The following is a 13,315-nucleotide window of genomic DNA, read 5'->3' as shown; positions in this document are numbered from 1 at the left end:
TCATTTGAAAATGCCTCCCAGGAGAAAAGGGAACCAAAACTTTTGAGGCTGAGTTAGCAAAGTACATTCATAAGCTATGGAACAATATCTGTCAGCCTAAATAGTGAATTCATTCCTCTGTACTGATCTACTATAAAACTATTTGACTAGTTTCTACATAGATAAACAACTATTTGGTCTGTTGATGTTAATAGAAAAGTAAACAAATTAATGCTAATGAAACAAATGAGTTTGTGGTGATATAAAACGTAAGCAGCCAGATCTTTAAATTGAGACAGTTCATATCGCCTTGAAGGTGTTTGCTGAATGTGTTCCAGCATGACTCTGAGTATTCATCATCATTGCTGAATGGGTTTTAGCAGATGGTCAGACTTCCAAATACCTTGGTTTAACTGTAAAGCTTGTATCACTTGGGGGCTGGCAGAAGTAGCTCTTGAAATATATTCAGAATAAAGAATATTCGTTTTCTAAACAGCTGGGGTTTCGTTCAGACACTTCACTGCAATTTAATCATTATTGCCTTGCTAGAGGATCCAAAAGCTGTTTCAACTGGTGAATAAACAAAAGCATAGAGATACTTGTGATCCACACGCATTCTCCAAATAGCAGTATTGTAGTTCCTTTACAATCCATAGGATTAAACTTCTTGTTGTGCAGAAAGGAGGAGGTGTAAAACAATCCCTGAATACTTTGATGACCACCTCTATGTCTACTCAGTTATGCATTGCAAATTTTCAGTGTGTTCAAAAAAATAGTTTTCATAATAAGGTTAGGGATTGTCAGCTTGGAGTGGAGTACTCTGCTCAAGTTCACGCACTGAGAAATCAAAGTGAAATGGTTTGCTTTTAGAATGTGCTGACCTGGGTAACTTGAGTCCCAATTTTCACAGCAAGTGCAAAACAAAGGTAACATTAACCATGCACAACTGAAGGCCCCCTATACTTGCAGAATATTGATTTAAACTCTATTCTAGTTTATAGTTTTTCTAGTACAACACATGGTTATAATATTTGCTGCATACCACATTAGGTGCTATGCATGTAGACAGTAGGTCAAGAACGTGAACAAAAAAGATAAGTCTACTGCTTGACTATACTGTAGAATGGATTGAAGCATTTAAACTTAAGTGGGGAATGATGTAAAGGGCTGTAATGATAGAACTGCATGGGAAGGTGTAAAAAAACAAACCCTGACACTGGTAAACCTTTCCAGAGCTCAGTGTTGCTGAGTCGTATAGAGGGTACTGTGGTGTTCCTGTGGGAGTCCGGTTCACCTGGAAGGTAGTCATTTAATATGAACAGAATAGGGATGACTTCAGGTCTTCCACAATACTTCCATAATCCTTTAAGTACATGGTCCCGTTTGAGTTAATGTTTTTAATAAAACATCAGGTAGCTTTTTTTAATGGCTATATATAGATGCATAATAGTAGGCAGTAATATAATATGGCTCATGTGTACACAAGTGACCTTCATAGTTTACTTGTGAGTCAATCTCTTAACCAGCAGTAATAAATTAGATGGTTACATTTAATTTGTTACATTAGTGGTTTAGCTGATAATGTGTTGAACTAAAGCATATTCAAGAGCTTTAATACACAAACAATACTTTACTTGCAAGGGATTTTTTTGTCATTTGTGATAATTTAGAAACAGCATGCCAAAATATTGATCCTTGTTAAAGAGAAGTTAGTTGGAGCAAACTGTGTACCATTGTCTAGGGCAGGGGCAGGGAAAATGTGGTCCTAAAGATATTGTTAGACACCCAACTCGCATCAGCCCTGGCAGTCATAGCTAATGATCTGGAATAATGGGAGTGGTAGCTTAACAGCATCTAAAAGGCCACAGGCTTAGCATCCCGGGTCTAGGATGTTGATGAATGGGATTTCTTCTGGCCCATTCCTTTTACAGCTGCAGTGTCCTTGCACTTTTATTTAATTTAGACATTGACCACTATGAATGAGCATCATAAAGATACCATAAGGGATTGTCCTATGTTCATAGTTACGTATATGAAAATGGAATGAACATAAACTGCCTTTTTTCCTGTAAATTGGGTTATGTCCCTCCAGATGCTTTAGCCTACAGCTCCCATGATCCCTCACCATTGGCTTTGCTGGCTAGGGCTGAGGGGTGTTGTGGCCCTCCAGATGCTTTGGTCTGCAAGTTGTCACTCCAGCTATTAGATGGTGGGTTTAATGAAAATGAAAGCCAGTATGGTGTTAAGAGTGTTGGACTAGGAGTCAGGAGACCCAGGTTCAAATCCCCACTCAGCCACAAAGCTCACTTGACTTCACAGAGTGCTTGGGATATAATGAGACAAGGGGAGAGGACCAGGTATACTATCTTGAGTTCCTTAGAGGAAATGTAGAATATAAATAAAAACGTACATAATGCTTTCCTAACTAGTCTGAAGACTGGACACTGGAACTCTCCTTATTCTCCTGGGTACATAAACCTAGAAATAGCTTGCTCTTTCTTACTCTTGCTCTCTGGATGAACAGGCTTAGGTTCACATCATTTGAATTACCCATATTTGTATAGCCCTAATATAACTACAGTCAAGAAGTCCAAATCAACTTTACTTTGCTTATAAACAAGACATGCACTCCTTGTACATCTTGTTTCCTTCCTAAATTGGGGGGTGGGGTGGGGTGCTGTGACTGGTGATTGCAGCAGCAAGGGTGGGGTGCAGCCTCTGGTGGGTTCCAAGGGGGGCAGTACAGCCCCCTGCTCCCTAGAAGTTCACCCACCCTTGCATTAGAGTTTTATACCTTTTTAGGCTTTTCTGTGATACCCTACAAATAAGTTTTGGAAGTTGCAGATTCACTGAGCAAAACCTTACGTAGCTCCTACTGAAGGCCATGTTTAACTCTGCTGCACATTTAGCTGATGACTTAAAACTCAGAAGAAAAAAATGATGTTTTACATTTTCCTTCCTTCCTTCCTTCCTTTGTTGTTGTTGTTGTTGCTTTGGACACTTAACAAAATGCTAAGACTTTACAGTATAGAGCCCTGCAGGTGACCCTTTTGGAAAGATGTCACTCAAATCAATTTAGTGTTAGCTTTTGAAGTAAGTATTTACATCTAATCACATTATTTTCAGCTTTATCCTAATAATCTGGACACTTCTAAAAGCTGCTGTGCTATTCATAGCTAAAGTCTAATTAGCAACCAAATTGTGTTGTAATATTAGGCGTCGGGATCGTCACCGAAAGTAGAATGGTGGCTTATCAAGAGCACAAGGAGTTAGTGTCTTATATGTTTGCTGCTGCTAGGATGTTAAGTACAAAGAACTGGAGTTCTCAAAAACCTTGCTCTATAAAAGATTGGTATGATAAAATGTGGGACTTAAGAGTGATGGCTAAACTAATTCATTATATTGGAACAAAAGAAAATACACATGGGGTACCTTTAAAGAAAAGTAGAAACTTTTTGTTGATTACTGTAAAAAGTGTTGAATATATCCCAACGTGAAATAGTACTTTTTTCTCTACATTCTTCTTGAAAGGTTTATATTAACAAATATGGTGCATATTTTGTAATGTTTCTCCCCTTCATATTTTGTTCAAGTTTATTCTTGTATCAGAACTTATTCTGAGGGTGTTGGAAGAAGATTGTTTTTTCTGAATATTGTATAATATGATGCAATGAACTGGCCAAAAAACAGGGTGGCTTGAAGATCTCTAAAGAATGAACTGCTTATAACAGGAGTAATTAAAAACAAAAAATAGCTCAACTTGACAATCAATTCCAGACATGGTTTTAATGGTTTTTCATATGCTCCCCTCTTCCCCCCCCTCTTTTTCTCTTTAATTGGTGTATGATTTGGGGAGTAACTGAGCTTCAGGGCGATGTGATCTATTTCAGAAATGGTGGTTTTTGCTAATGTTGATGTTGCAGTTGTACATCTCTTGTCAAATTGGGGGTGGGGGAAGGGAAAGAGATTCAAAAGAAACCCTTTTGACTGGAATTTTGATACGTGCCCAAGGAAGGCCAAATGCTGTTAGACTTTACATCAAGAAAATGATTCCAGGGTTTTGCCTCTGCTCACCCCACAGGGGATGAAACGAAAGCTCCCTGTGTTGCTTAGGCCAAATCCTTGGATGCCTGTGGGAGGATGTACATCTGCATATAGGTTTATAAACTGAACTCCAGCAAATATGTGTTGGATTACCAATTTCAGGATGTGAGTGCCTTACTGCCGCAGCCACACTTGGCGCCCTCCCAAGTGAACTTGTGTAATACATGTGTTGCATTTTAGGTGTGCACTAAAATCATCCTTGTTTCACTAAAAACATTGGATGTGGTCCAGGCTTCCTATGAATGGAGTTCATTTCATAGAATCCTCCACTGGGTTGGGGGTGTCAGGAGCGCCCTGGCGGCCTCTTTCAGTAGACTCCAATAGCCAACTCAAGACTAGGGATGGGGGAGAATTTCTCCCCGAAACTTCGGGGGGCCGAGTGCCAACGCATTCGGCCCCCTAAAATCGGCGGTGAAATTCTCTGCGCCCCCCCCCCCCCCCCCGGGATGGGACTTACCTTTGACGAATGTCCCTCCTGGCGGCGGGTCCCGGCAGCGGTTTGGCGGGTTTTCGTCAGGGGCGGGGGCGGCAGCCGGTCTTTTGACCGGCTTCCGCCGCCGCCGCCATTACAGCTGAAGTAAAAAAACAAACAAACCCCGTGATAGGCTACGTAATGATTAACGTAGCCTATCACGGCTAGATCTCCAAAGTCAACCGTGATAGGCTACGTAAATCGTCACGTAGCCTATCACGGGGGCGTTTTTGTTTTTGTTTTTACTTTTTTTTTCGCGGCCGGGTAGACGAGGTGCTTCTACCCGGCCTGAATTTCGCTGGCGAGGGATGGGGCGCCTCCCCCCCCTCGCATGAACTTCGGGGGGAGAACCGAAGCGCCTCCCCCCCACCGCGAAGCAAGTTTCGAGGACAGGTAAGGGACTTTCGCCCATCCCTACTCAAGACACAGACACAGGTTTCTTTTCAAGGCTTTAATCCTTTTACAACTTAATGACTCTTTCAGATGCTAATCACCAGCGACTAAGCAAGGAACAGCAGAGTGGCCTTTGCGCTGAGTAGTCAGTTGATCCCGTTTGAAGGAGAGTCACTTGAAGACCCTGAACTTATGGGCTAGGGAGAGATCCTCCCTCTTTCCCTTGGGTCCATGGGAGGCGGCCATTGCTTGCGCGCCAAATGGGCGCTACGCCTCCTTTCCGCGCCCTCTATCACTCATTGCTCTTTGCGTCTGCGTCGAGCATCCAGGAAGCCCCCCTTCCGCACTTGCTCACTGCCAGGGTCACTATCTCAGGAATGCCGGCAGGAGGAATCTCTGCCACTGCTGTGCTTGTGAGGGATGAGCTGGCTCCTCTCCCACGGATTGCTGATCCTCTTCAGAATCAGAACTGCTCTGGGGTTCCATCGGCTCAGTTTCCACCCTGACAGGGGGAAGGAACTTTCACTGGTTCTCCCTTCTCCCAGTAACACCTCCCATGCTGTTTTAGAGCAGCTTTTTGAGGGTTGTGAGAACTTCACAGAGAGAAGGAAGCATTGGCAAAAATCGCTTCTCCTCCCCCTTCCTCTACTGGGACCATCTGCTGTATCCAAGCCCCTTCACAAAGGAGCCCTGCTGTTTGTAGAATGGCATGTCTGAATCCAACGGTACACACATCATGGCAATTACTGGGTTGTTTAACCCAGGAATTCCTGTGGGTGGGAACGAGCATGCTGCCTCCCCCATGCTTATCACTTTCACTCTCAATCAATAAGCCAGGAATGCCATGTCCCTGGGTTTTTATTGTGTCATTGGAACCCAGGAACTCTGGGTTGTTTAGGGGTTAAACAACCCAGAGTTAAGCCAACAACAAACCATGGGCAATTGTTGGGTTAAGTCTAGATTGGTTAGGGGTTAAACAGTGGAGAGTTCCTGGGTTCGGTTGTCATGATAACAATCCAGGATGTTCCTGGGTTGTTGATTGCTTCCTGGGCACCCATTGCTTTGAACGTGCTTGCTCGCTCCCACTTGGCCACAGCAATTCCTGGGTTAAACAGTGGTGTGACATTCGAACCTGGCCAGTGTGTGAATAGCCCAGTGCTTGGAATTTGTTCCTAAGTTAAGTTCTTCTAGCATTACAGGATATGCTTTTGTAACTAACAAATATGAAGTGGGAAGCATCAAGTGCTATAATATAGTTCATACTGGAAAACATCGCATTTCAACTGGCATTAGTCATGGCTTCTGCATATATTGCATCTCTCCTGTGCCAGAGGGGAGTGTATTGACATAACATACAGATCCATCTTCACTTCTGTAAAATCTGATAAATGTTTACCAAGTGCTGAACTTAAGTGAATGCTAAGCATTCTGGGTAGAATCCAGACTAAGTTAGGGTAGGATCCAGACTAAGTTAGGGTGCCTTTTCTCTGTCTAAACATGCATAGGATTGTGCCCTTAGTTGCTCTTAGATTCTGTTGAAATCCATGAAATTTAGACATGGCTAACTTCATAATTTCAGTGGGACTTGTGCAGCTATGTCTGGATCAATACTGTGTTCAACCATTTATCTTCATACAGACGTTGATAATTTTATTGCTCAAGCTATTTATCTTTGTTGTTGTTCAGTCGTTCAGTCGTGTCCGACTCTTCGTGACCCCATGGACCATAGCACTCCAGGCCTTCCTGTCCTGCGCTCTCTCCCGGAGCGTGCTCAAGTTCATATTCATTGCATCCGTCATGCTATCTAGCCATCTCATCCTCTGCCGTCCCCTTCTCCTTTTGCCTTCAGTCTTTCCCAGCATCAGGGTCTTTTCCAGGGAGTTTTCTCTTCGCATTAGGTGGCCAAAATATTTGAGCTTCAGCTTCATTATCTGTCCTTCCAATGAGCACTCAGGGTTGATTTCCTTTAGGATGGACTGATTGGACCTCCTTGCAGTCCAGGGGACTCGTAAGAGTCTTCTCCAGCACCACAGTTCGAAAGCATCAATCCTTCGGCGCTCAGCCTTCCTTATAGTCCAGCTCTCACAGCCATACATTACTACTGGGAAAACCATAGCTTTGATTAGACGGACCTTTGTCAGCAAGGTGATGTCTCTGCTTCTTACTATGCTGTCTAGGTTTGCCATAGCTTTCCTCCCAAGGAGCAAGCGTCTTTTAATTTCATGGCTACAGTCACCATCCGCGGTGATCTGAGAGCCCAAGAAAGTAAAATCTGTCACTGCTTCCATTTCTTCCCCTTCTATATGCCAGGAAGTGATGGGGCCAGATGCCATGATCTTAGTTTTTTTAATGTTGAGTTTCAAACCAGCTTTTGCACTCTCCTCTTTCACCCTCAACAAGAGGCTCTTGAGATCCTCTTTGCTTTCTGCCATTAGGGTGGTATCGTCTGCATATCTGAGGTTGTTGATAATTCTCCCGGCAATCTTAATTCCGACCTCTGATTCATCCAACCCGGCATTTCTCATGATGTACTCTGCATATAAGTTAAATAAGCAGGGTGACAATATGCAGCCTTGTCGTACTCCTTTCCCAATTTTGAACCAATCGGTTGTTCCATGTCTGGTTCTTACTGTTGCTTCTTGACCCTCGTACAGGTTTCTCAGGAGACAGGTAAGGTGGTCTGGTACTCCCATCACTTTCAGAATTTGCCAGAGTTTGTTGTGATCCACACAATCAAAGGCTTTAGCGTAGTCAATGAAGCAGAAATAGACATTTTTCTGGAATTCTCTTGCTTTCTCCATGATGCAGCGAATGTTGGCGATTTGATCTCTAGTTCCTCTGCCTCTTCTAAACCCAGCTTGTACTTCTGGTAGTTCTCGGTTCGCATGCTGCTGAAGCCTAGCTTGTAGGATTTTGAGCATCACCTTGCTGGCATGTGAAATGAGCGCAATGGTGCGGTAGTTTGAACACTCTTTGGCGTTGCCCTTCTTTGGAATTGGAATGTAAACTGACCTTTTCCAGTCTTGTGGCCACTGTTGAGTGTTCCAGATTTGTTGGCATTTTGAATGCAGCACTTTAACAGCATCATCTTTTAGGATTTTAAATAGCTCGGCTGGAATACTGTCATCTCTGCTAGCTTTGTTGTTACTAATGCTTCCTAAGGCCCACTTGACTTCACTCTCTAGGATGTCCGGCTCAAGTTCAGTGACCACACTATCATGGCTATCAGGGACATTCAGATCTTTCCTGTATAGTTCTTCTGTGTATTCTTGCCACCTCTTCTTAATCTCATCTGCTTCTGTTAGGTCCCTGCCTTCTTTGTCCTTTATCATGCCCGTCTTTGCACAAAACGTTCCCTTGAGATCTACAATTTTCTTGAAGAGATCTCTAGTCTTTCCCATTCTGTTGTTTTCCTCGATTTCTTTGCATTGTTCATTTAAGAAGGCCTTCTTGTCTCTCCTTGCTATTCTCTGGAACTCTGCATTCAGTTGGCTATATCTTCCCCTTTCTCCCTTGCTTTTCGCTTCCCTTCTTTCCTCAGCTACTTGTAAAGCCTCCTCAGACAGCCACTTGGCTTTCTTGCATTTCTTTTTCTTTGGGACGGATTTTGTTGCTGCCTCCTGAACAATGTTACGGACCTCCGTCCATAGTTCCTCAGGCACTCTGTCTATCAGGTCTAATCCCTGAAATCTATTCCTCACCTCCACTGTATATTCATCAGGGATATGATTTAGGTCATACCTGTATGGTTTAGTGGTTTTCCCGACGTTCTTCAATTTAAGCCGAAATTTTGCAAGAAGCAGCTCATGATCTGAGCCACAGTCAGCTCCAGGTCTTGTTTTTACTGACTGTATGGAGCTTCTCCATCTTTGGCTGCAAAGGACATAATCAATCTGATTTCGATATTGACCATCTGGTGACGTCCATGTGTAGAGTCCCCTCTTGTGCTGTTGGAAAAGAGTGTTTGCTATGATCAGCATGTTCTCTTGGCAAAACTCTTATTAGCTTTTGTCCTGCTTCATTTTGTACATCAAGGCCATGCCTGCCTGTTATCCCGGTGATTTCTTGACTTCCTACTTTAGCATTCCAATCCCCTATGATGAAGAGGACATCTTTTTTTGGTGTTAGTTCTAGAAGGTGTTGTAGGTCTTCATAGAACCGATCAACCTCAGCTTCTTCGGCCTCAGTGGTTGGGGCATAGACTTAAATTACTGTGATGTTGAATGGTTTGCCTTGGATTCGTACTGAGATCATTCTATCGTTTTTAAGATTGTACCCCAGTACTGCTTTTCCCACCCTTTTGTTGACTATGAGTGCTACTCCATTTCTTCTAAGGGATTCTTGCCCACAATAGTAGATATGATGGTCACCTGAATTAAATTCGCCCATGCCTGTCCATTTGAGTTCGCTGATTCCCAAGATGTCGATGTTCAATCTTGCCATCTCCTGTTTGACCACCTCCAGCTTACCTTGATTCATTGATCTGACATTCCAGGTTCCTAAACAATATTGTTCTTTACAGCATTGGATTTTCTTTTCACCGCCAGACACATCCACAGCTGAGTGTCCTTTCGGCTTTGGCCCAGCTGCTTCACTCTTTCTGGCGCTACTTGGAAATTCCCTCTGCTCTTCCCCAGTAGCATATTGGACACCTTCCGACCTGAGGGGCTCATCTTCCAGCGTCATATCTTTTAGCCTTGTGATACGTTCCATGGGGTTTTCTTGGCAAGAATACTGGAGTGGGTTGCCATTTCCTTCTCCAGTGGACCACATTTTGTCAGAACTCTCTGCCATGACCTGTCCGTCTTGGGTGGCCCTGCACGGCATAGCTTATGGCTTCACTGAGTTACGCAAGCCCCTTCGCCACAACAAGGCAGTGATCCATGAAGGGGTATTTGTCTTTAGCCTAGTTCATTTCTTATTTATTTAAAATAAATACAAGTCTCCTTTCTGGACTGTGCCCATGTAGTGTTCCTCTTGAATGTCTGTAAGACAGCAAAACTGGAAACAACTCCTTGGCACAATTAATGTATACTGAACATGGTGAAGTGTTCGTAGTATACCTTTTATTTAGCATTTAGTTAGTACCCAAGAATGTGAATTTCTTGTATATCATAAGTTTAATGGGTCTGCTTCTACAGTAGATCTGGACTTAAGCAAATAAAGTTAAATGCCACATTTCTACTTAAACATAATACAAAACAAACTGAGTATTCAATTACTTTCACTGATAACTTCATGGTGCCAGAAAGTTTATTCGGTCTCCTTAAAGCCATATCATTTTTTTTGTAGTACTTCATTATCAGAAACTGCAGTCTTTGTATTTAGAATAGTTTAAATACCTTCACAGAAGTTGCTTAATGTAAATCTGTTTCAGAGCTAGAAAACTGAATTAATCTGCTCTGCTAATAGATCTTAGTATTCTTAGGGTGCAAAGACTGTGCATGTTTCGCATGGCTGATTGGGAAATGCTGGGAGTTGTAGGACTTCTTTCTGTTTAAACATGTATAGGTTTGTGCCCTTAATCTCTAAACATATTGTCCCCATTCCCAAGTTTATAGTCCTATAAATCACTAAAATGGCAATGATGCATTAAAAATGAGCTACCTGCCTTTCTGCAATTGGCTTCTTCAGTTCGTAGAGCAGAAAATTGGGTGTAAAAGCTGCAATCCTATGCACACTTTTCTGGGAGTAAGCCCCATTGAAAAAAGTGGGTATGTCTGAATACATTGTATAGGATTGCAGTGAAAAGCAGTCAGATCTCATTGAGTCAGCCAGGCAGAGAACGCATATTTGTTAAAATGGAATGTGGATGTGACCGGAAATCCGTTACAAGCTTTTAAAAAAAGACTTTAATTTTATGTATGTTTAGTGTGTGTGTGTGTGTGTGTGTACGCACGCGTTTAGTAATGAAATTCACTGGCTAACTTCTAAAACTACTTCAATTTTATTTGCAGACGATCCTTTTGATGACTTTTTTGGTAGTAGACGAGGTCCACGTGGAAACAGAAACAGAGGTGGTGGATCCTTTTTCTCTGCCTTTGGTGGATTTCCTGCCTTTGGGAGTGGTTTTCCTTCATTTGATGCAGGTAGGATAAATTTAATTTAGTGTAATCATTAAAAATGTTAATTCCCCATTGAAGAAATCCTCAAATAGTTTTACAGTGAAGTTTACACTATATAGCCCTACGAACTGCAGGATCTCTTTAGATGATCCCAGTTATGGGAATAGATAACTGAAAGGGTAGAGCGCTGTATCTAGAGAGCTACTTTAGGAACGCCCAAAGGCTTGTTTTGAGTTTGAACTCTCTCCTCCCTCCATTGCTGGTTTTTGGAAAATTCCTCAGTTTCAAAAGTAATTTGCTAGGTGTCATGGTGGAGCCACTATTTGGATCCCAGCTAGTGTATGTGAAATGGAAACTGGGTCAGTGTGTTGTGTCCAGCTCTTCAAAAGGCTCACAGCACTGGCTTAATCAGGAAGTTACATAATTTTCATTTTTACAAAGGATGTTTCACCTGATTTACTGTAAAATAATTTCTTTGTAAATGTATATTAGAAAAATCACAAGGACTTAAACACCAGCCTGAGTTGGGCCCTCAAAAGCTGAGGACAGCAACAGTTGAGTTCAATGATATTGACTGGTATTTAGTATTGCTGAAATTCAGTATGTGAAGTGGTAGCTTAAGGGAGCAATCCTGTGGTGGCTAGGCAGCAGCTAAATGGCCATAGGATATGCTGTTTTCTGGGAACCGACCTCCTCCCATGTCTGCGCTGCCTCACGGGCAGCGTTGAGAAGCCCCGTGCTCCATGCTCAGAAGAGGAGCGTGGAGTGGCTGAAAAGGGGCGGGTCTGGGGGCATTCCAGGGCAGGGAGAGCAGATCTGCGTGTACGACGCATACTATGTGTTGTACAGCAGCCTCCTCTCCAGCTCAGCCCCTCTGCGGCTAGACAGCTGAAATCGCAGGGCAGGAGAGGCGCGGAGGGAATGATCGCCCCGTGCTTCTCCTGCCTTGCTTTGGATAGGCGGTTGCCTCCAAGTTCGGAGGCGGCCATCTATCTAGATTGTGCCCTTAGTTAGTACACGGGTACATATAGTAGCCTGACAACTAATCCTTAGGATGTTGATTAGTTAATCTGAAAAATAAACATGGGTGAGAAACTGTTGATCAATTCCTAGCATTTTATGAATAAAAGTGGTAACTTTTGCTTTGGTCAAATACGTTCTGACGCTCTTATTCCCTTACCAGGTTTTACTTCGTTTGGATCTTTGGGTCATGGGGGCCTTACTTCATTTTCCTCCACATCGTTTGGCGGCAGTGGTATGGGTAACTTCAAATCAGTATCGACTTCAACTAAAATGGTTAATGGCAGAAAAATTACTACAAAGAGGTATAGTGATTTAAATTCAAATGTTTTAGTAAGTTAATAATGCAAGAGTTTCCAAAGTATAATATATTTTTTAAAAAATATAGAGCTATAGAAATTAGCTGCTTCTGTCAATGTTACTTGCCCAAGAAAGTTGGGAAGCTAAAGTTTTTACTAGTCAGAATTAACTTGAATGCATGTGAATACATAGTTTACATTTGTAACACAGCTCCAAATAAGATTGGATTCTCTGTTTTTTGGCTACTGTCTTTGATCATCCCAAGTCTTGTGCTGGGGGTAGGGCTGATTTGCCTAGATATTCCTTTGACTGAGGTGCCCAATAGGTTAGAAATGTGATAATTCCAGAAAATTTTAATGTTAAAGTGGTAGTTGACCTAAAAAGGATTTCTCAAGATTTTGGTAACATGAGCACTAATAATTGTTTCAGACTTTTGCATAAAATGAAGCTTTCCAATTTAGCTGCTGTTATTTGGTACCAATTGGTGGTAAATCACTTTATGGACAAGAGATCCATGTGCCACTTGATCGCTATTCAAAACACTTCAAAAAGACTATTAAATGGATTTTTACCCTGCAGAATTGTTGAGAATGGACAAGAGAGAGTAGAAGTTGAAGAAGATGGCCAGTTAAAGTCTTTAACAATAAATGGTAAGGAGCAGCTGCTACGCTTGGATAACAAGTAATTCAACGCACGCACTTAACAGAAATTTTAAGCTATAACGAGCACCCTTTGAGGATTAACAGGAACATTTTTTGAAGATTTCAGATGAACTCTTTCATTATACTATACGTAATCTAAGATATTTATAAACAGCTCATCGGAGCTCATATGTCAGACTTTTGCGTTTAATTGCTGGGACCACATGAATAGGACCATTTTTTGTCCTTAAAATTGTTGTAAATTTCTGTATGCACTTTGTTTTTTATTAAACATGATTCTAGGTGAACAGTTACCCTGCATTAGCGCTAGGGCCAATTGT

The 13,315-nt window shown here is 42.2% G+C and overlaps 1 protein-coding gene across 3 annotated transcripts in view; it reads left to right on the top strand.

Annotated features, from left to right (window-relative positions):
* DNAJB6 (DnaJ heat shock protein family (Hsp40) member B6) overlaps nt 1-13,315 on the top strand; it is a 90,124-nt gene that overhangs the window by 30,114 nt on the left and 46,695 nt on the right. For all 3 annotated transcript variants that reach the window (XM_084859294.1, XM_084859293.1, XM_084859292.1), the window contains 3 exons: nt 10,906-11,037; nt 12,197-12,338; nt 12,913-12,983. In XM_084859294.1, coding sequence (XP_084715420.1) covers nt 10,906-11,037; nt 12,197-12,338; nt 12,913-12,983 — 345 coding nt within the window. The remainder of the gene's footprint in view (nt 1-10,905; nt 11,038-12,196; nt 12,339-12,912; nt 12,984-13,315) is intronic.

This window comes from Heloderma suspectum, chromosome 5 (genome assembly GCF_057233095.1).
Source record: "Heloderma suspectum isolate Gila_16-S chromosome 5, 16-S_ref, whole genome shotgun sequence".
NCBI lineage: Eukaryota > Metazoa > Chordata > Lepidosauria > Squamata > Helodermatidae > Heloderma > Heloderma suspectum.
This window is presented reverse-complemented; position numbering and strand designations above follow the sequence as displayed.